General features: G+C 43.0%; 1 protein-coding gene across 4 annotated transcripts in view; it reads left to right on the forward strand.

Annotated features, from left to right (window-relative positions):
- Positions 1 to 22,323, forward strand: part of ZNF608 (zinc finger protein 608) — a gene marked incomplete at its 3' end in the record, with an annotated part of 135,270 nt that overhangs the window by 100,837 nt on the left and 12,110 nt on the right. For all 4 annotated transcript variants that reach the window (XM_079995299.1, XM_079995298.1, XM_079995300.1 and 1 more), the window contains one exon: positions 22,214 to 22,301. In XM_079995299.1, coding sequence (XP_079851425.1) covers positions 22,214 to 22,301 — 88 coding nt within the window. The remainder of the gene's footprint in view (positions 1 to 22,213; positions 22,302 to 22,323) is intronic.

The following is a 22,323-nucleotide window of genomic DNA, read 5'->3' on the forward strand; positions in this document are numbered from 1 at the left end:
ACGAAATATTACTATGTCTCTTCTACTTTCTAACATTCAAGAAGAAAAGACTTTGGTGCATTGTTGTATAGATTACAGGCAGACTGTAAGAGCTGCTTATAATGCGCTTTCTTTATTGTGTGTGATGAATCCCTGGACTTTCCCTAAATTCATCAGAGCAAAGCAAAGAAGAATGTGAACAATAGGTGCTGTGGAGTCTGACTCGGGCCTAATGCGAGGAGGCTGTAAAAGCTGTCAAGAAACGTGATTGATTGGCTTTCACGCTGCAGTCCCCAGCGCAAAGCAATAATGTTCCTGCCTCTTTGGAGAGGGTTTTATGTGCCACTCGGGGTCATCACTTATCAGACGAAGGGGCCAACGCTTCAGATGAGGCTAAAGTGCAGTCGATAATTCAGATGAATTTGTGCATGTACTCCTGGAGTGAAACAAGTCGACGCACTTTGTGTTGATAGCGATATTTTGAACAGAAATTTGTGTTAGGGAAAAGCCTTAGCTGGCGCAATTTGTAGTCGACTTTATTTGGGATGCAAAAAGAAAAGAAAAAAGATGCAAAGAAAAGAAAATTGAGGTATCAATGGCCTACCCTTAGCGTTTAAAGCAGTTTGGGCACCAATCTTCTGAGGTCACAGTGTCGTTGTACAATTGTATACAAGTGAAAGGAAAATGTACTGGCTCTGTGGATTGTGGCAGGTCAAGGAAAGCAAATGGCAGGCTGTTGGTAATAAACACGGTAAGCAAAACAATTAGTGCACGGTGTACTGGCGGTGGGGTGTAAAAAAAATGCTGTTATGTAAACTTAGTCAGGTAAAGAGGAAATATATGAAATTCCTTTCTGGAGTTGCTGGGGCATTTTCTCACTCTATCACCCTATCATGGAAAAAGCAACTTATCAGATACCTTACCTGCTTCACTTTCTTGGAACGAGCTAATAACATACTGGCAATATTTTTTATAACACTATACTGTGCCAGAATACATAAACAGAAGATATACAATATGTGTGTGGAGTCACAAACTAATAAACATCAATTAAATGTTCCATGAACAGGAATGGAAAGAGTGATGTCACTACTGAAGATCACTAAGATGGAGGCAAGAACGCCTTTCCAAAGTCAATATCCTGTAAACGTGAGGTGATGGGTGCCCCAAATGTAGAAATAGGGTGCTCCAAGCACAGCAGCAAACAGTAGTTCTTCCAGGATAATGAACGGTTTCAGTGATAAGTCTTCATCAGCAAATTAATTGTCCACAAAGGTCCATCAAATGGCCATGGATCAGCATTCACTTGTAAGTATAGAAAGCTGAAGACACCTGATCAGGTTTATTTGTAGGGTAAACAGGAAACTGCTCTCTGCCACCTACTTTCAGTAAATTCTAAGCAAGGCTGTTTTAACCTTTGTTTTGGTATAGAATGCTATTATTTTTCCTTCCTTGTGTTTGTTTACAAAGAGAGTGTCCCTAGCCTAGGAGCCGTTCATTTTAAATAAAACATCTTTGGAGGGGAAACACTACAGAAAATCTAGCAGAAAGGAATGGTGTACCTATTTAACAGATACTCTGGATCCTCATTGAAGAATGTATTGTTGCTTAACAAGCCAACAAAAGCTGTTGATATAGATATAGAAGGACTGTACATTCAGCGAACAAAAGGAAACACTCTCTTCAGCTATGTAATGCTCTGCCTGTCAGTAAACAGAACTGCAGATTCTCAATACACATAAGGGTCTCCTTCACATGTAGCTGCTGTTGCATTAGCACATGGGTAGGCAAACTAAGGCCTGGGGGCCGGATCCGGCCCAATCGCCTTCTAAATCCGGCCCCTGGACGGTCCAGGAATCAGCGTGTTTTTACATGAGTAGAATGTGTGCTTTTATTTAAAAGGCATCTCTGGGTTATTTGTAGGGCATAGGAATTCGTTCTTTGTTTGTTTGTTGTTTGTTTGTTTTTTCCAAAATATAGTCCAGCCCCCCACAAGGTCTGAGGGATAGTGGACCGGCCCCCTGCTGAAAAGGTTTGCTGACCCCTGCGATTAGCAGGTGGGTCACATACTGTGGGTGACTTGTGAATGTTGCTGCCACACGGCTGACGTTAGTGATGTGGTTCTTTCCCACACAAACATCCACACCCGTGTGGCTTAGTCACTGACATAGCCCACAAGACAGGTGCAAGTAGCTCACTTGCTGTTGCAGACACAGCTGAAGGGAGGCTTTGTTATCAGCTGTTATAAAAGATAAACACAATATTTTAAAAAACAGATAAATATGTATTGTGGTCTGAATCTCTAATCCTGAACACTGGGAGAGATTAACAAAATATAAATACATAATCTTCAGTGCACATGCAGCGTTCCACAGACTGTTACTGTAATGAATGTTTAACTGATGACAGCCCAAAAGTAAGAATTAAACGTTGGTAGTTTTAGCTACCTCAGTAAGGCATTTCATTTGTGTAGCTTTTGAGCCATTGGCAGAAAAAGCTGATTGCATGGCAGTTATTAAGGTGAAATCTATTGGCTGATGTACACATTTATTAAGGATGCTTTAAAAAAAACCAAACCAATCCTATTTTGAATGCTATTCCTCATTTGTGATGGGTACATCTGGCTTAGGTATTTTCCCATTCCTAACAAAGTGAAGACAATGCAGTCTTTAAACGGTACGTGAAATTTAATGCACACTTGCATATTGGAAAAATGCAGTTCAGTGACTTTCACTATTTTTCAGCTGCTGTTTTAAATTGCTGTTTTAAATTCCATTGAGTGGAATAATAAAGGAGTGATCATGTCTAGTAACTGCAGTTGGCCTTTGTAAAGAACGGCTGGTTAAGAGGGTTTATGATTTACAGAGGACACAGCTGGCTGCCAACAGAGCTACAGGAATGTGCTCTCTCTTGGGTCTGGTAGCTACAGATGAAAAAGACCCCAGAGCTGGCGCAAAAGGAAATAAAATGCTTTGACTTTAAATAAAGCATCATAATTTATACGAGGCTCTGCTATTCAGTCCCGACGAGATACATGGATCAGCAATAGCTTTTGGGAGGTTGTGCTCATCTGTCTGTCTGATCCCCCTGCATTTTGATATCCTCAGCCTGACACAAAGCATTTTTTCTTTCTCCCCTCTCCTGCTCCTCTGCATCTGTCCCCTCCTTCCTCTTAAATGCTTCATTATCTGTTGTTGGACAATTTGCCATCGTTCGGCCTTTTATAACCATAGAAAGCAGTGGGGGAGTAATCACCAAATGCACTTTGAGGTTTATTTACTTGTAGTTTACATACGCTCTTCCCACTGAGTTCTTCCATTGGTTTTACTGAGCAGGAGGAAGCACGGGCTTAAAATACCTTTTAGAAGGCAGTGAGGAAGGTTTGGTCTACACCAGGCATAGGCAAACTCCTGCCCTCCAGATATTTGGGACTACAATTCCCATCATCCCTGACCACTGGTCCTGTTAGCTAGGGATGATGGGAATTGTAGTCCCAAACATCTGGAGGGCCGGAGTTTGCCTTTGCCTGATCTACACAAAACACTTATTAAGTTGCTTGTTTATACGGAACGAACTTTTTTTAAAAACGAAAAGGTATGTGTTGTTGTGCCAGCCTTGTCCTAATAGCTACCTCCCTCCCTAAAGGAAGTTAGTTCAGGCCCCTAATTATCTTAAACATAGGTTTGAATGTGTGACCTGATGAGTTTAAGCATATCACCTGATGCCATTTTCACTGTTTCCTCATGGAAAAAAGCAGGAAATGAAAATGTCCCTGTGCTGCTTTCAGAAACTTTGAAATTAGTGTGCTGGTATATCCAACCAAATGCACAGCTTTGATTGGAAGCTGAACACTGGGGGCAGCCGGGCGATGTAAAACCATCCCATCTGAAAGTTTAGAAATTAATTGGGACACTAAACACAGAAGGACTCATTTTGCCAGACATTTGAGCTCCAGCTACAAGACCTCTCCTACATTTCAGAAAACCTTTGGGGCATGCATGAACAGAGTGAAAACGTTCACCTCTGTTTTGGCAACAATTGGCAGTGTAAAAAAAGGCAAGCCACAGTGCTATGTGAGGCTCATGCTGAATAGAGAACTATGGATAGTGCCCTTTAGCTGCAGCAATGTGCAGAGAACAACTTTGCTGTTCTATGTAGCACAGGGGTCAGCAAACTTTTTCAGCAGGGGGCTGGTCCACTGTCCCTAAGACCCGAATTCCTATGCCCCCAAATAATCCAGAGATGCATTTTAAATAAAAGGACACAATCTACACATGTAAAAATAAGCTGATTCCCAGACCATCTGCAGGCCGGATTTAGAAGGCGATTGGGCCGGATCCGACCGCTGGGCCTTAGTTTGCCTACCTGGGATGCAGTCTGCAAGGCTATGTGCAGTATCAGCCTCTCCTCTATTGGCAAAATGCCAGAAGGGAGGCTATTGCTGCTCATCACACATAGTATTGGTGTAGGCCTGAAATTTTACTGTTATCTGATGATTGCAGCTTTTTGATTTGTTCCCGTTTGGAATCAAGCCCAATTTTGGTGTTTTCCGTGATAAATCCCTTTTCCTCCTTGTTCTTCCCTCTTTGGAAAGTTAAATTCATAGCCAGTTTTTTCCTTTAATTCATGAAGGCACCCGTACAACAGCTGAGCACCTGAAAGCACAGGGAAGAATGGCGTCAGCATTTTTGTTTCTTTTTATCTTACACCATTTGCAGTTTTAAAATACTGAAATTCATATTGCCCATTGTTTCTCCTTTCATTGTTATACTGCATGCTTAAGCATCAAATAACGTGGAAGATACATGGGGCTGATGCATGTATTTCTTTCCAAAGGGGAATATGGAATCTCTCTGCTTTCTTGTATAAAAGGTAAAGGGACCCCTGACCATTAGGTCCAGTCGTGGCTGACCCTGGGGTTGCGGTGCTCATCTCGCTTTATTGGCCGGGGGAGCTGGCGTACAGCTTCCGGCTCATGTGGCCAGCATGACTAAACCGCTTCTGGCAAACCAGAGTAGCGCACAGAAATGCCATTTATGTTCCTGCCAGAGCGGTACCTATTTATCTACTTGCACTTTGACGTGCTTTTGAACTGCTAGGTGGGCAGGACCACCGACCTTCTGATCGGCAAGCCCTAGGCTCTGTGGTTTAGACCACAGCACCACCCTCATCCCTGCTTTCTTGTATAGAAGGCAATAAATCTACTGTGGGAAAGTAGGGGACGGACGGACTATAATTCAAACCAGTGAACCAAGTAGCACCCTTCAAACAAAGTGACATGAAAGCAGAGTACTCAAACATGCTTACTTTAAATAAATAAAAAAAATCAGTATAAGGGTTTTTTTTGTCCAGTGTCAAAAGTGCCTTTCTGAATTTGGGTGGTTTCTGCTTCAGTTGAAAGGCAAGATAGTCCACTTTGGTCTTAAGAGCAGACTGTTAATTAGGGTGTTTCCAGTGTTATTTAACTAACGCTTTGATCTGTAATTTTCTAAACGATTAGTAAAGCGCTTTTGCTTCTCTCCTTTTAGAAAGAGGAATTATTAAAATGCGGTGGGGGACGACGACAAAAAGCCATGGTTGTTGCACGCTGGCAATCTCAGTTTATAATATGAGCTCCTAGCACATCTTTCTCCTCACAAAGTGGATACTAAACTGTAGTAGCAGTAATTGAATAAGTGCTCCCCACCCCCACCCGTGCTCTTTAATTAAGGCCTGAACACTTGCTTGAAGAAAAACCCTGGGAAGGGAAACCTCAGAAAGCTTAACCTGGGACCTCGTGTGTGGAGCATGAGTTGGAAAATCGATTCATTCACACCTCACCTTTGTCAAGAATTCGCTTGGTGGCCTTTGTGCATGACGCCGTCGCTCTGCCTCGGCCCCCCAAATGCAATACTAGGGTAATAATATTGATGTAACTTAGCGCAGCTTGTTGAAAGGATTGCTGAAATAATTGTGTGATGTGCTTCTGAGCACTTGGAACATGCTATGCAAATGTTAAGCATTTTTTCGTAACGCAGTCAATAAAGGATAGCCTACACAGTGAAGCAACTTCGTACTTTAGTGTGGCACTATTGGGGGCGGCTGTATTAGAATGCTTAATTTAAGCCTCTTTTCAGTTAAAGCAGGGAGGGGGGACCCCGTGGGTGCCAAGGAAGGGCTGTGTAGGCACATGTGAACCCAAGGCTGCCATGTTTGCAGCCTCTGCATTAGAGTTTGAACATGCCTAATCTGGGTGCTCCTTTGTATGCAATCCATTTTTAAAAGGTTAATTAAAAGATCTTCTGAATCTCTTTGCTACATACCATGTTTATCAATGGTGTGCTATTCAACTACAGTCATACCTCGGGTTACGAACGCTGAGGGTTGCACGTTTTTGGGTTATGGACCACGCCGAACCCGGAAGTACCGGAACAGGTTACTTCCAGGTTTCGGCGCATGCGCAGAAGCGCAATATGATGTCACATGCATGCGCAGAAGCAGCACTGCGGGTTGCGAACGTGCCTCCCGCACGAATTACATTCGCAACCCGAGGTATAACTGTACAAGAAAGGAGAACTTTTCACGAATGGTGCCCCAAATAACGAACCCCCTTCTCAGACAGACATTGCAACCTTTTGGGCACCAGGAAAAAGTATTTTTACTTCCCCAGGCATTATTGCTTTCTAAAGTATTTAGATGTTCTACATGTTGGTTTTGTTGTTGCTGTTGTTTAAAAAAAGCATTTTAAGTAAGTTTTTATTTTGCTCTAAATTGTATCATATTAACATTTTGATGTTTGCTGCCCTGGGCGCCTTTGGGAAGAAAGGCAGGATACAAATGTAACAGTAAATAAATAAGCACTGACATTTTAACCTGCTGCAATCCTAAACTGCCTTTAAGGGCTTTAATGTTCTTGGTGGTGGTTGTTTTTATTGTGAATATCTATTTTATAATATGTTGTTGTTTGCACCACTCTGAAATCCAAAAGGCATGAAGGGCAGCACGGGAAAGTTTTGATCCGTAAATAGAGAAATAATTAAAATCAACTCCCCTGGGCTTAAAACATGGCACAAAATCCAGGCAAAGTTTGATCACTTCTTTCTTCTGGTTTGCTGTGCAGCTCCCAGAGTGGCACCAGTGAGCAGGTTGACATTCCTGTCTCCTCCTCCAAGGACAAGGGTATTGACTTAGCTCTGAGCTCTCTTCTGACCTCTGCAAAATCAGCCTCCCTGGTGACAATTTTCTCACCAGAAGCCATGTTAGGCTGTTGCAGCAGAACGTAGAAGAACCCTGTCATAAATTTGTTAGTCTTTTCAGGTAGAAAAAAGCTGTTTGTTATTTCCCAGGACCTTCCCCAAGAGTTTTCCTCCTGCTAGTTCCCCCCTCCCCCAGTTCTGGGTTAGCTAAGGAGTTTTCTTCCATTTTTCTTTTTCTTTCTGTGGCGATGCCGTTGTATTTTGCTGCTACAAAATAGTTCCCCCTCTCTTTCCTGCTGGTGTGCTTCTGGCACACCAGGCAACTCTCAAAAAGTACAGTGGATCTGGCATTGACAGTCAGAGAACAACATACAGTGTTGTGTTCATAGTGAAAAATGTACTAGGCAGGCTTGGCTATATTGTTCATCTTGAGTTTTTGCCACCCTCTGGAAACATTCGCTTTATCCACCGTGACTTCTGTGTGTGGATTGGCTAAGTCTTCTAAGGTTTCACGATCTTCTACCAGTCTTCACACATCCCATAGCTTCTGACTCTGGTACGTCTTCATTTCACTAAAATTCAGTGTTGGACTTAAGCATGCTTCCTTAAGCAGGCAGCTAACATTTTCTATTGGCTAATCAAAATTTTGTGACAAGACGGACAGCTTTCCTAACCTTCTGATTCCACAGGCTCCGATGAACCAAAAGAGAAAAAAGAAAAGTTCACTAGTGTTGGGCTGCCTGTCTCAATCTCTAGCCTCAATTTCTAATAATGTACAGTGGTACCTCAGGTTACGTACGCTTCAGGTTACAGACTCCGCTAACCCAGAAATAGTACCTCAGGTTAAGAACTTTGCTTCAGGATGAGTACAGAAATTGTGCGGTGGCAGCAGGAGACCCCATTAGCTAAAGTGGTGCTTCAGGTTAAGAACAGTTTCAGGTTAAGAATGGACCTCCGGAACGAATTAAGTACTTTCAGTCCCAGATTGAACTTAGCACTACTAAGGGCCCCAGGGTCAATTTACTGTGTTCAGAATAGGTAGTTCTGAGTCTATACTTCGCAACCTTGCAAAATTCATACGCAGTGTTATCATGTATCACCTCATTGGATATTGATATCATTGTTTGAAGGGGAAATTGATTATTTACTCTACCCTTTGCTAAGCTCTGCAGAGAAGGTTGACTTGGTCCCAAACCTTCTACGTTTTTCCGTTACTGTGCTCTAAACCAGAGGTGAGAAATCTTTGGCTTTCCAGATGTTGCTTGCTGGGGATGATGGGAGTTGTAGCAATGTCTGGAGGGCTGAAGTTTCCCCATCCCTGCTGTAAATATTGAAGCTCCTTTGAAAGCCGTGTTAGGAAGAGTTGTTCTTTGGCACCAACCTCCCAAGTTTTTCCGCTGTTTAGTGACTCACTTGTGGAACAGTGTCTTTGACACACTGCCAGCTGCACAAAAGTAACTGACTGGAAAGGGGCTTAGCACTCGTATGAGCAAGCTCAGAAAGGGCAAATCTTTCTGGTAAAACTCTGGAAATGGCCACTTGGAGAATACGTATTCTGGTAAGCGACCGGACTTATTGTTTGCAGGAGGAAAGTTAAGCAAGCTTTCCTACTGCACAAGAAAACGAAACCTTTCTGCTGTCACCAATGGGACTTTACTTTAAAGTGCTTGAGTTTCGCAAGATCATGTCATACTTTGTAATTTAGTCAAGATGTGTTTGAGTGACAATGCAAGCACACATTTCTGTTGACAAGTAGAGCCTCAGTACTGATCCCTGAATTGGCTCAAATGTCTACTTTCCTGTGGCACCAATGAAGTCAAATAACTTTGTTGATGCATTTTGTTCAGGATTATTAAGCCTGTTGATCGGTTTATTGGGTACAGTCTACAAAATCTGGTTCCTCTTGCAAACAATGGTTTGGATCCAGACTTAGAAATACATAGAATAGACTCATTGAAATCAATGGGACATATTAGTCATAACTTGCTTAATTTGATTTGAATGGGTCTGTTCTATAATTTTGGAGCCAACCTTCTGTTATTTATATCCATTTGGACCTTACAGACTGCATCTTGAGAATTTTTGAAACTGAATTCAAACCAAAAATAAAATAGCCTTTTAATAAACAGTTGATGCATTTCCCTGGTGCTTTGTTCTTGTCCTTTTTCTTAAACAATATCCCAATTCCAGCATTAGATGGGGGATTTCCCCCAGACATTTCTGATTTATGCCACCCTTTGTATCCAAGTTTCTTAGCGCGATGTAACACAGCTTAGAAAGCAAAGGGCTGCTAGAGATGCAAATAGAAAAGATTGGGGGTGGGGGAGGCGAGAGCTTATTTTAGTAGCCCAGCCAGCTGAATATTGACCAGCTGTCTTCCTGAGAGAGAAATAAATGGTGGTGAATAAGCTAGAGTCTAGTTTTCCAAGAAGCTCAATGATTTTCCCAAATCAATACAACTCATCAGGCTTCAGAACAAAGGCTGCAAGGGATGTGACAGTGATGGAAGTGGCCATGTGTTCTTTTGAGTATTAAAGCACAACAGCCCATGGGGAAAGAGACCCTTTTCAGTTATGGTGTTCATTCCTCCTTCAGTTTTCTTTGGAAGAAATCTTCAGATTTTTTAACGTATATATTAAATACTTCTTCACAAACCTAAAAAAAGAAAAGAAAAGAAAGGATAAAAAGACTGTCTCCTTGATGGCTAGACACAATAGGTTCAGGAAATAAATCTTTGTGTGTCTGCAAATGCTACTTTTTTCTATCAGCGGATTAGTAACTGCATCATGTCCTACAGATTCTCCTTGTGCGTGGGTTTGCTCCATATTATACTTGGCTCGGAAAGCGTTTTTCTATTATGATTAATCTGTACCAAATCACGCAGGTTATAGGGCTTATTATTTTGCACGAGGCAAGCAGTTTGTCTAGGACATCTGTCAAGAGATAAACGTAATTTTTAAAGCCTCGGTGTATAAATTGTGTGGAAATAGGATCAGGAGTCTTAGAATGAGCAATTAGCAAAAACAAACCCCCGCCAACTTTGCTGAAACGGTCAGCAACGCCGAACCGCTACCTACCAGCTATTTTTGTCCTTCAGCCCTTTTAATCTTTAAACTCACTGTGTTTTTCAGGATTAACACCACAGCGGCACATCTCAGAGGTTTACGGTTGTAGCAAGAGTGCACCAGGGCATAAAGTGTGCCATTACACTGCTTGTCACTAATGCAGCCCTATCTCTTTGGCTCCCCTGCCATACATTATTCGCTGAAGATAAAATTCAGGGTGACTAATCACAGTTCTGTTCCAGATGGTTTGATTACAGGATGTGCTTAAAGGGAGATTCTTTCAAACGTATAGCATAGCAGTAGATCTCTTTAAAATAATAATAAATATACTGTACACCCCTCCTCCTCTCTTACATATAGCATATGGTATTTTCAGATATTTCCATTACTAGCATTTGCTAAATACACATCTGTTAGGCTGACGGTCCAGTCCTTAAATGAGTGATGATATAGAGTACAGTAATTCAGTTTACATTAATTTACAGAATGATTGTATTGTTTGGGGTGGGGAAAATAGAGATTACATAGTGCAGCTACCAACACCATTTCCTGAGCACTGCTGCCTCAAGGCAGGAGGTGGGGGAAGATTTTAAGTCTTCTTTTCATATTTATAAAGTTACCAAGTGTGAAAGGTTGGAAGCTGAGTAAACTAAAAGGAATAAAAACAGTTCTACAATTACATTTTTTTAATTGTATGAAATGGCTGGGTCACGCTAAAGGTAAAGCCTTCTTAATCAAAAATGTATTCAAGAGCCGCCTAAATATCAAAATGCTAGGCGCTTGTCTGATTTCAGCTGGTAACTTATTCTATCAGGCTGTATCTGCAACCCTAAAATCCCAGTTCCTAGTGCATTCTAAGTGCACCTCTGGGGCATTTTCTTCTCTCCTCTCCTCCGACTGCCCTCTTTCTCTTCTTTTTTTACCATCAAGATTCTAGTTACCTAAAATCAACCGCAGTGCAATGGCCTTGGAAAATAGGGCTTCTGACGTTGTATTGGAGTCTTCTCCCATGGATCGTAAGGGAATAAAATGTTACAACTAATAAACAGTTACTTTGAAATACCACAAAACAGTGAGAATGGCATGCAAAAATTGTGAGAGCTAATTCCTATGAGAAGACCCACTGTAATTTTAAGTCAAATTTCTGTGTGAATACTAACATCAAATATGCATGTTTTATACTACAGTGAAGTGTGGTCATTAGGATGGGCAGATCATGGCTCACATTCGTACTCAGACATGAAGTTTACTGGGTGATCTTGGGTCAGTAACTCTCCCTGGAAGGGTTGTTGTGATGATAAAATGCAGGGAAAGGATCATATATGAGACCCCGGGAATTAAGGTAGAATATACATGTGATGGGACACGGGTGGCTCTGTGGGTTAAACCACAGAGCCTAGGACTTTCCAATCAGAAGGTTGGCGGTTCGAATCCCTGCAACGGGGTGAGCTCCTGTTGCTCGGTTCCTGCTCCTGCCAACCTAGCAGTTCAAAAGCACGTCAAAGTGCAAGGAGATAAATAGGTACTGCTCCGGTGGGAAGGTAAATGGCGTTTCCGTGCGCTGCTCTGGTTCGGCAGAAGCGGCTTCGTCATGCTGGCCACATAAAGCGAGATGAGCGCCGCAACCCCAGAGTCGGTCACGACTGGACCTAATGGTCAGGGGTCCCCTTTACTCTTTACCTTTATACATGTGATAAATGGAGAATAATAATTAAAATGTAAAGGCTTTGTCTCAGATAAGTGAAGCAGTTTTTCCCAAGTGGAGTCATGCTCTCATGATAATGGGGTTATACTTCACATCACCATCATATTTCTGCCATGGGTGATTGGGTGTGAAGCTTTTCACAAGTACAGCTAATCCCTTTATATACTATAGGGAATGAGCCCGTGGCAATAGGTTATCCATATGCTGTGTTGAACTTATTTTTTATTTTACAAATGTGCTTGTGTAATTAGGAGCATCTGGGATATACATTGAGTTCAGATCTTAAACCACCTCCCCCTCTGCTAGCATTATCAATGCTCTTGTGTAATAGTAATAGTAGTAGTAGTAGTAATAATCATGCAGATGACCTCAGATATGCAGATGACACAACCTTGATGGCAGAAAGTGAGGAGGAATTAAAGAACCTTTTATTGAGGGTGAAAGAGAATAATGCAAAATATGGTCTGAAGCTCAACATCAAAAAAACGAAGATCATGGCTACTGGTCCCATCACCTCCTGGCAAATAGAAGGGGAAGAAATGGAGGCAGTGAGAGATTTTACTTTCTTGGGCTCCATGATCACTGCAGATGGTGACAGCAGCCACGAAATTAAAAGACGCCTTCTTCTTGGGAGAAGGGCAATGACAGGCCTAGACAGCATCTTGAGAAGTAGAGACATCACCTTGCCAACAAAGGTCCGTATAGTTAAAGCTATGGTTTTCCCAGGAGTGATGTATGGAAGTGAGAGCTGGACCATAAAGAAGGCTGATCGCCGAAGAATTGATGCTTTTGAATTATGGTGCTGGAGGAGACTCTTGAGAGTCCCATGGACTGCAAGAAGATCAAACCTCTCCATTCTGAAGGAAATCAGCCCTGAGTGCTCACTGGAAGGACAGATTGTGAAGCTGAGGCTCCAGTACTTTGGCTACCTCATGAGAAGAGAAGACTCCCTGGAGAAGACCCTGATGTTGGGAAAGATGGAGGGCACAAGGAGAAGGGGGCGACAGAGGACGAGATGGTTGGATAGTGTTTTCGAGGTTACCAGCATGAGTCTGACCAAGCTGCGGGGGGCAGTGGAGGACAGGAGTGCCTGGCGTTCTCTGGTCCATGGGGTCACGAAGAGTCGGACACGACTAAACGACTAAACAACAACAACAATTAGGAGCATCTGGGATATACATTGAGTTCAGATCTTAAACCACCTCCCCCTCTGCTAGCATTATCAATGCTCTTGTGTAATAGTAATAGTAGTAGTAGTAGTAGTAGTAGTAGTAGTAATTTATTATTTATTATTATTATTTATACCCCTCCCATCTGGCTGGGTTTCCTTGCTATCCGGCTGTCATGATCACCTATTTAGTAGTGCCAGTGACATCATCACAGCTGCTTGGTAGCCAACTCATGCCCATGCAGTTTTTTATATGTTATGAAAAGGTTTTGACATGTATAAAAAAAGATGCCCACAGAAGAAGCTACAATCAAGCAATGTAGTTAAGATCATGGAATTGTAGCATTGGAAGGAACCCCGAAGATTGTCTATTCCAGGCATGTCCAACACGTCTACTGGTCAATCGTTGGGCGTCCGTGGTCGACCGCCCCCCCCCCCAGCTCAACAGCTTTGGTGAAGGTCCCCCCCCCTAAAAAAAAAAAAAAAAGCTCAACAACTCTGGTCAATCCATTGGGTAGATCACTGTCAGCTTTTTAAATGTGGGAGCAGATTGCAGTCTCTTGGGAACTGGACATGCCTGGTCTATTCCAACTCCCTGGCAAATAGGCATTCTGTTGTGGCAACTGCAACCCAGGTTTAAAGTGCCATTTAGCACCTGGCTTATATATCTGTGGGGGACGCTGGTGGCGCTGTGGATTAAACCACAGAGCCTAGGACTTGCTGATCAGAAGGTTGGCAGTTCGAATCCCCATGACAGGATGAGCCCCCGTTGCTCGCTCCCTGCTCCTGTCCACGTAGCAGTTCGAAAGCACGTCAAAGTGCAAGTAGATAAATAGGCACCGCTCCGGCGGGAAGGTAAAAGGTGTTTCCATGCGCTGCTCTGGTTTGCCAGAAGCGTCTTAGTCATGCTGGCCACATGACCCGGAAGCTGTACGCCGGCTCCCTCGGCCAATAACGCGAGATGAGTGCCGCAACCCCAGAGTCCCTTTACCTTTACCTATATATCTGACTTTCTAACACTGATCTGTAGGTTCTTGGGCTGCCCGGTGTCAGGAGGTATGATAGTAAGGCTCCCACTGGAGAATTGTCTCCCAAGTGCTTTGCTTTATATCCCACTTAGGACTAGTTATTCACATTATGCGAGAGAAAGCAAGTGGGTGCCCTTTGGGAGACTGGGGTGTAGGAGCTCAACAACCCAATATCTGGGCTAAGAGACTGTGCCCCCAGATTTTAATCCATTTACTTTGTCCCGTAGAGTTCATTGGGAGTCATTGAGAGCAGAGTTCACATGCATGTTGCCACCTCCCAATTTTTGGCGGAATTTGAGGGCTTTTCAATCATGGCACAGGGCTGAAAACCAGCTGCGAGAAAGAGATTGATGTCAAGGACAAGCATCTATCCTCTGAGCCTCATAAACTCTTGCAACTCCTTAAAATGAGGAAGGAAATGTCAACGCCACCAGTATTTGAGGGCTTTTGCTTTGAGGGACAACGGCTTCCTTTCTCAAGAACTACAGCACCCATCTCTTGTGTTTGTTTTATTATAAAGGGGTTTTTTGATTGATTGATTGGTTTATTACGGCCATTGGCCCATATCTAAAAACAATACATCAAAATTTATCCATAAACAATACAATTTAAACAGTTCCAAGTTAAAACACCCCTATAAAACCAATTTTACTTCAATTAAGTAAACTATACACAATAAGCTCCCTCTATGTCAACCGCAATTCAAATCCCTCAGATTTTGGGGGATATGCGTCTTAGTTCTGGCACTTATTGATGGTTCTTAAGTTTGGCTAAGCTGTCAGAGTCATACAGTGATCCATTTCTCCTCTTATGAAATAAGACATTAATCAGGTATCTAGCGACTGCAAGGGATCTACTTGAGTCTTCGTCGTTTAATAAGTATATTATTTGGGCTTCCTGAGGTCTGTCAGCTATTCTCGATAAATATGGGGCCAGAAACTTGGACCGTGAAGCCGTGGGGGTTCCATCTTTTCATCGATCACCACACTTGATCAGTCATCTTCTGTTTCCAGGGTCTGATTTTGATAACGGTGGCAGGGAAGTTCTTTACTCCCATGTTAAGCTATCAGTAAACAAGACCACAGTATTTCTTAAGCCATAGAGCGTATAAGGCAGAAGGGAACCAAGACTGTGTTTTCATTATATCCATTTCCATCTACCGCTGTTGTCTTTCCAGTTGCATGCTTCCTGGTGAAGCCGTTTATTCGCTTGACCCATTTCTGTGGTGGGTTTGCTGAATTAAACACTCTGACTTCATTGCTTGCTCTCAGAAAACATTCCTATGACTGAAGAGGGGAAAGCAGATGTGGATCAGGCAATGAATCAATCCTCCTCCAGTTTTCTTCTAAAGCAGAAGGAAAATAGCATCATCTTTGTCTTTGTTCCCCCTATCGAGTACTTCTGTGATTTTAGTTCCTTTTTTTATGTAATGAAAGAACGAATGTGTCTCTTACAGATGCAATTTTCCTGAAATAAAACCTGGATAGGGTTTTTTTAATCAATCATAAAGGGGGGGGGGAATGGTACTTGAAAAATAATTGCTCCCCGTGCCTTTAAAGCACCAAAAACAAGTGGAAGTGAACTTTGAAGATCAAAATCTGGTGTTGATTGAAATTTTTCTCTCAAATGTGAAACTACTTTTCCCGTTCCTGAAGAGTATTTCCGATATATTTAACTACTTGAAGAGACACCGTCCATTGTAGCAGCAACAGAAAAACATAGGGTCTGTTTACACTAGCACTTCTGTTATTAATGCCTCTTGCTAAATGTTGTTGTTGTTCCTGCTTTGTAGTAATGTGCTTATTTACATTCACTTCAAAATGCTTCTCCTTGTGATTAGTGGGGAACCATTTAACTTTGGGGGATACACTAAGCTTTTTGAAAAAAATCCAAATATTCATCAAGACAACCATACCCTATAATGAAGTCTAGCTTCAGTGCTTACAAGGCAAAAGGTGGTGGTGGTGGCCTCTGAGGCTTGTGCTGGCAAATTGTGTATAGTCTGATAGTTGATCACCTGGAGATGATATACAATACCTGTAGTGGACTAGTGGTCATAAAAACCTTCACCACTCATACTAGGTAATGTTTGTCACGGACATTAAACACATATAAGTCACATCCACAACATACATATAAAGCACATTTAACTCATTTAAAGCACACAGCTCCCCCCACAGAATCTTGATAACTCTAGTACAGTGGTACCTCGGTTTAAGAACAGTCCGGTTTAAGAACGATTTGGTTTACAAACTCTGCAAAACCGGAAATAGTGTCTTTGTTTGAGAACTTTCCCTCAGTCTAAGAGCGGAATCTGAACGGTGGAAGGGCACTGGCGGTGGGAGGCCTCATTAGGGAAAGCACGGCTCGGTTTAAGAACGGACTTCCGGAACGGATTAAGTTCGTAAACCAAGGTACCATTGTATATTGAGGTTTCTGGAAATTGTAGTTTTTTGAGGTATAAACTACTCTTTCCAGGATTCTTTGGGGGAAAGCAATGTTCTTTAAATATATTGTGTGGAGGTGGGTATGGTCAGGCATCTATAGCTCAAGTTTGTGTGGTTTCCTCCTCCTACTTCTTCTTCTTTAAGATTAAGTATTGTGGACTATGCACTTAGTGTTTATGTCACATACTGCCTTGTGCATGAAAGCCACATGTCCTATTTTCCACCAGACATATTACATTTCTGGATTGTGTAAACTGGCCTTGAGAATGTTTCCAACATGTAAATACTATATAGAAGCAACTCTGCTTTGAGAGCAGACATGGAGGGGGATCATTTTCTTTCTTTCTTTGTATAATTTTTATTAAATTTTCTGTTTTACAATTTAGAATACTCATTTTACATCCTTAAGATATCAATGACTTCCCATCTTCTCTTTCCATGGTTCATTATACATATAATAAATCCCTGCATATTTTACAAAAACTATACCATTCAGTATTCCATTATTGCATCCATCAAAACTTTTTTACACTGTTGAATTTATCTTAATGCTGCCAGCGTTTTCAGCTGTACACAATTTAACCCCATATAGCCAATAAACGTTTTTCAGTCTTCTTTAAACGCATGTTCTTCTTGTTCTCTTATTCTATAAGTTAAGTCTTTGAGTTGTGCATATTCTGTCAACTTAAGTTACCATTCTTCTTTAGTTGGGACCTTGCTCGTTTTCCATTTGGGGGCTAATAAAACACGGGCCACAGTAGTAGCATACATAAATAACCTTTTCTGACGCCTGGGAATTTCAGTCTTAATTATCCCCAACAGAAAGGACTCTGTTTTTGGGGGGAGGGGGAGTTGTTTTAAACATTCCCCCCCCCAATTATTTATGGATCATTTCCCAGTGCTCTTTTACCTTTTTACAAGTGTACCATATGTGAAAGAACATTCCCTCCACCTCTTTGCATCTCCAGCACTTACCATATTTTTCGCACCATAGGATGCACCGGACAATAGGATGCACCTTGTTTTAGAGGGGGGAGAACAAGAAAAAAAAAATCTCCCCCTCTCTGCCCAGCGCCCCTTCAGTGAAGCGGCAGGAGGCGCTGCGCAGAGAGGGGGAGAATTTTTCCCCTCTTGTTTTCCCGCTCTAAAACAAGGTGCCGTTCAGGCAGCTACCTTGGAAGCCTGGAGAGCGAGAGGGGTCAGTGTGCACCGACCCCTCTCACTCTCCAGGCTTCAGGTTCCTTTCGACCTGCTCTTTGGGGCTGGCGGGGGAAGCCCACCACCAGCCCCAAAGAGCAGGTCAGGGAGCAGCGGAAAGGCGCAGAGGAGAGGCTGCTGCCATAGTCGCGCGTCACCTCCAGCTGGGAGAGGGTCGCGGGGCTGGAGAGGTGGCGCTGGAGAGGTGGCGCGCGGAGAGGTGGCGCGCGGCTAAAGAGGATCCTGCCATAGCCGCACGTCACCTCTCCAGCCAGGAGAGGGTCGCAGGGGGCTTCTTTAGCCCCGCGCGCGCTCTCCCGGCTGGAGAGGTGACACGCGGCTGTGGAGGCTCCTGCCGTAGCTGCGCGTCACCTCTCCAGCCGGGAGAGGGTCGCGGGGCTATGGCGTCTTCGCTCCATAGGACGCACACACATTTCCCTTGCATTTTTGAAGGGGAAAAAGTGTGTCCTATAGTGCGTAAAATACGGTACCTGATTCAGACTTATACATCTTAGCAAGCCTTGGTAAAGGTAAAGGGACCCCTGACCATTAGGTCCAGTCGTGGCCGACTCTGGGGTTGTGGTGCTCATCTCGCTTTATTGGCCGGGGGAGCCAGCGTACAGTTTCTGGGTCATGTGGCCAGCATGACTAAGCCGTTTCTGGCAAACCAGAGCAGCGCACGGAAACGCCATTTACCTTCCCGCTGGAGCGGTACCTATTTATCTACTTGCATTTTGACGTGCTTTCGAACTGCTAGGTTGGCAGGAGCAGGGACCGAGCAACAGGAGCTCACCCCGTCGCGGGGATTTGAACCGCCAGCCTTCTGATCGGCAAGTCCTAGGCTCTGTGGTTTAACCCACAGCGCCACCCGCGTCCCTTCTTAGCAAGCCTACTCAGAGTTAAATACCATCTTTCAGTCCCGGGGAATGAAAGATTCCCCTAGCATGCATAAAACCACCCTGAAACATTTCACACTAACTACATAGAGTTACACCCCACAGCCGTAGTTCCTGGCATCAACTGTGCTGCCCATTCTGCACTTCTGAGCAAAGGCTCCTTGCCAGAGTGCAGTTCTGAGCATTGAGCCTCAACTTACCCAGTTAAGGGCACTAAATAAGCCTTGAGGGACTGCAGAGAGCTGCTGCCATATCACATTTGCAGTAGAGGGCTAGATCGTTCCTTGACCCGTCTCCATGTTAGGTGGTGTTCCACATCCACAAAACCGTTCATTAACCGTTACGGTCAGCGTAATATCTGTTTCCTTGGTGAAGCTGCACATATTCAGGGTGTAAAATTACTCGGCCTTTGCTAACCGCGTCCAGAAATAGCTGCCATAGATTTGAATAACTCGCTGATTTCAGACTTGGCTTTCGTTTAACCGCTGTTGACCAGGCTGTTCCCTGCTTTGCGCTGTTAGAAGAATTTAAGGTCCCAAATATACAAATTAAATGTTCATAGATTTACAAGGCAAATGCACACATAAGTTTGTAAACCAAGTGTCTATAATAGTACAGGAGGACAGTCCTGAAACCATTTTGACTCTCCCAAATTGACTTCAAATGTTTCTCTGCAAGGAGGAAGGAAATGGGAAAGCCCCTCCATTTTTGCTTACTTGTCTTTAGGGCACCTTTGTGTATGAATAGGGTGAGCCTGTGACCTGGATTCAGGAGTTAAAGTGTTTACCATACAAAAGAATGGCTGGGCTGTCCAAGTAAGCAATCACTGGCCATTGTCAGATGTCCTGGCAGACAGGATTTCTGCTGTAGACTGCCTCCTTCTGTGATGTATGTATGATGTTTTTGGGGCTGGTCTTGAGCTACAGGGTGGGCAATTTCCAAAGTCTATATAAGGGCTTGCACACCTTATGTGCAAACCACACTGTGGTTCTGGGTTCCTCCTCCCTCCTGTGTGTGGTGAGTGAGGACCCTGTTGCAACAGTTGAATAAAGATCAGGCCTCCTAGCTGCTTTGCTTCTCAATATTCTCTGGTTGGCCTCTGTTATTTTCTCCTACCGATAGGGAACCCACTTAAGGACTCTATATGGGCTCTTGGATACCCCATAAGGGAAAAGGAGCAGGTTTTGTTTACATCAGCTCCCAGCTTAATGCCTCCTTGCTCCATTTTGCAAGTGCCCTTATTTTTGGCTTTCTCCTTGTGTGATCTGAAGAGCAGCTTGCACGCTCTCTTCATTTGCTTGTGTATATGGACGCAGAGCAGTTTAGAAGGCAGCAACCTTTCATCATGTTGACAAGCCTAGTTAGAGCAAACAAACCAGAGCATGAGTACAGAAGCAGGAATCAAAGCCGCTCAGCTTATCCCTGGCTCTCTCCCTCCCTTCCCTTCCCTTCCCTTCCCATCCCCCTCACCCTGCTGCTCCTTGCAAGGACTCTCGTGTTACATCACTATTTCCCTTTGAATCTCGCTTTTTTGTGGCCTGTGCTGCAGTGCTCAGCCCAGCCAATCAGGCGGCAGCGTTCCCAGTGCAGGCCGGCCAATCCAGAGCCGGCGTTTGCTGGAAATATGAAGCCCTTAGGGGAAGGCAATAACAAAAGCCTTTCACTGCAGACAAATGTTAAGTGTCTGTGCAGACTTTTCCTGTTTTTAATTTTATTACTCCAAGAATGGAGGGCTTGTTGTTTCTTTCATGTTTCCCTTTCAAGCAATTTTAATTATACATTTGTGCTACATCAGAGACTTTGGGAACAAAGTGATTCAGCCTATTGCATCTGAAGCTGAAAAAGCGCTAACCTTCTGGCAATACAAATATATTCCAGTGCTGTAAATATAGATGACATGCTGGAGAATTTTAAGCAGTTGGAAAGGTCTCTGACACCCCACACGGTGCCCTAGAGAGCAAATGATGAGAAAAACAGACCACTTTTTTCCTCATAGTTTTATCGGGTGCTTTAAAAAAAGGGGGGGGGAGTGGTAGAGATGAAATGTGTTTTCCTAGCTGTGAAATTTGCTGAAAGCACAAAAAGAAAAAAAACCCTCAAAGCACAGAAACACATTTAATTTTAATTGCTGTTAGTCATACCTTAGCAAAGGATTTTATCTAATGTATCTGGAGTTAGGCTTTTTCTGTTTTTTTAAATAGACTGAAGTCAGAATTTGTACACTCTGCTGTCGTTTAACAATAACAAGCTAAAACCATGCAGGGAACCATCTTTTTCCCCCCTCCTTGATACGCTGTTGGAAATGCTTAAAGGAAATCCCTTCTTCCCTAGTACTTTAGCTAATAGCATTTCAAAATACTTTCCTGCTGTTAAAAGGGCCCTGAGGAAATAAGTTGCAGGTTACATGTTTTCTTTACATTGGTGTAGGAGTCTGGGGAAAGGTTGAACGCAAAATTAGAAATCGCACTGGTGACGTAAAGTGAGCTGACAAGCTGGAAACACAAGGCGCAGTTTCATTATTTATTTATTTGCTTATTATTTCACCAGTTAAAAAAAGCCGGAATTGGAGCTAGGAGACACAAAGGTGTATTGGGGGGGGGGGGAGCTCATTCAGACTTGGCAATTGGTGTTAAATATTTAGAAAGAATTTCTTTGCAGCTAAATGGTATCGTTGCTTCAGGCTTTTTTTATCACGGGTTTTAATGCTCCGAAAACAGAAATGACTGTTATGTGTACGTCTGTACCATGTCTAATGAATTAATGGTGTCATTGCTCACTATCACAGTTCTTGTAAATCGTCTTTATTTGTGTGATCGGTGCTGGAGAAAAACCCAGTCCAGACCCCTTTTCTGCTTAATGACTGCAGAAGAGGATTTATTAGCCCTCAGATTTTCAGTTTGTGTCTTTTCCCTATAAAAAGAACATATGAAGCTTTAGAAAGGCACAACGTTTAAAAAACACCCCCCCATATGTTCTTTTTTTTTGGGGGGGGATAATTGTGTTTAGATTGTGGTTAAGATGAATGAAGGGCGCCCAGTATCAGCTTCTAAATAATACATAGAGCTTGTCTGTATTTAATGCTACATTGTAGTGTGTTATTTCAAATAAATAAAGTCAACATTGTATTTTTTGAAGACAAAGCAGATTCTTCACCAGCCACCTCCTGCTTCAAGCACTAGTTACTGGCGCTCCATTTATGCAAGCTGAAAGCCAAACAAAAGCAATTATGTGCAATAATAGCAAAATTAAGAGGTGACTGTTGCCTTTTTACAGCGGGACGTAGCAAAAACCATTTCCTCCTCGCAGCTGTATCTTGATTATTCTCTTTCTGAGCCTTTTGCACGGACATGCACACACAGAGACACTCCTGTGGGTTTTAATTGGAGGTCACTGAAATAAATAAAAAAAGGAGGAAGCTTGTAAACCGCAGCCTTTCAAATCAAATAAGAAATGCTGCTCTCTGCCCACCCCACCCTTTCCCCCATTTTTAAGCAAGGTTCAAAAAGATGTTGTTCTGACTGTGATCATTTTTGTTTCTCTCTCTCGTCCGCAGGTGTCCTAGTAGTAAATGTTACATGGCGGAATAAAACATACGTTGGAACACTGCTTGATTGCACAAAACACGACTGGGCTCCTCCTAGGTAAGGAGACACGCTGAGTCTG

The sequence above is a fragment of the Podarcis cretensis genome (genome assembly GCF_951804945.1).
Source record: "Podarcis cretensis genome assembly, chromosome: 11".
NCBI classification, from domain to species: Eukaryota; Metazoa; Chordata; class Lepidosauria; order Squamata; family Lacertidae; genus Podarcis; species Podarcis cretensis.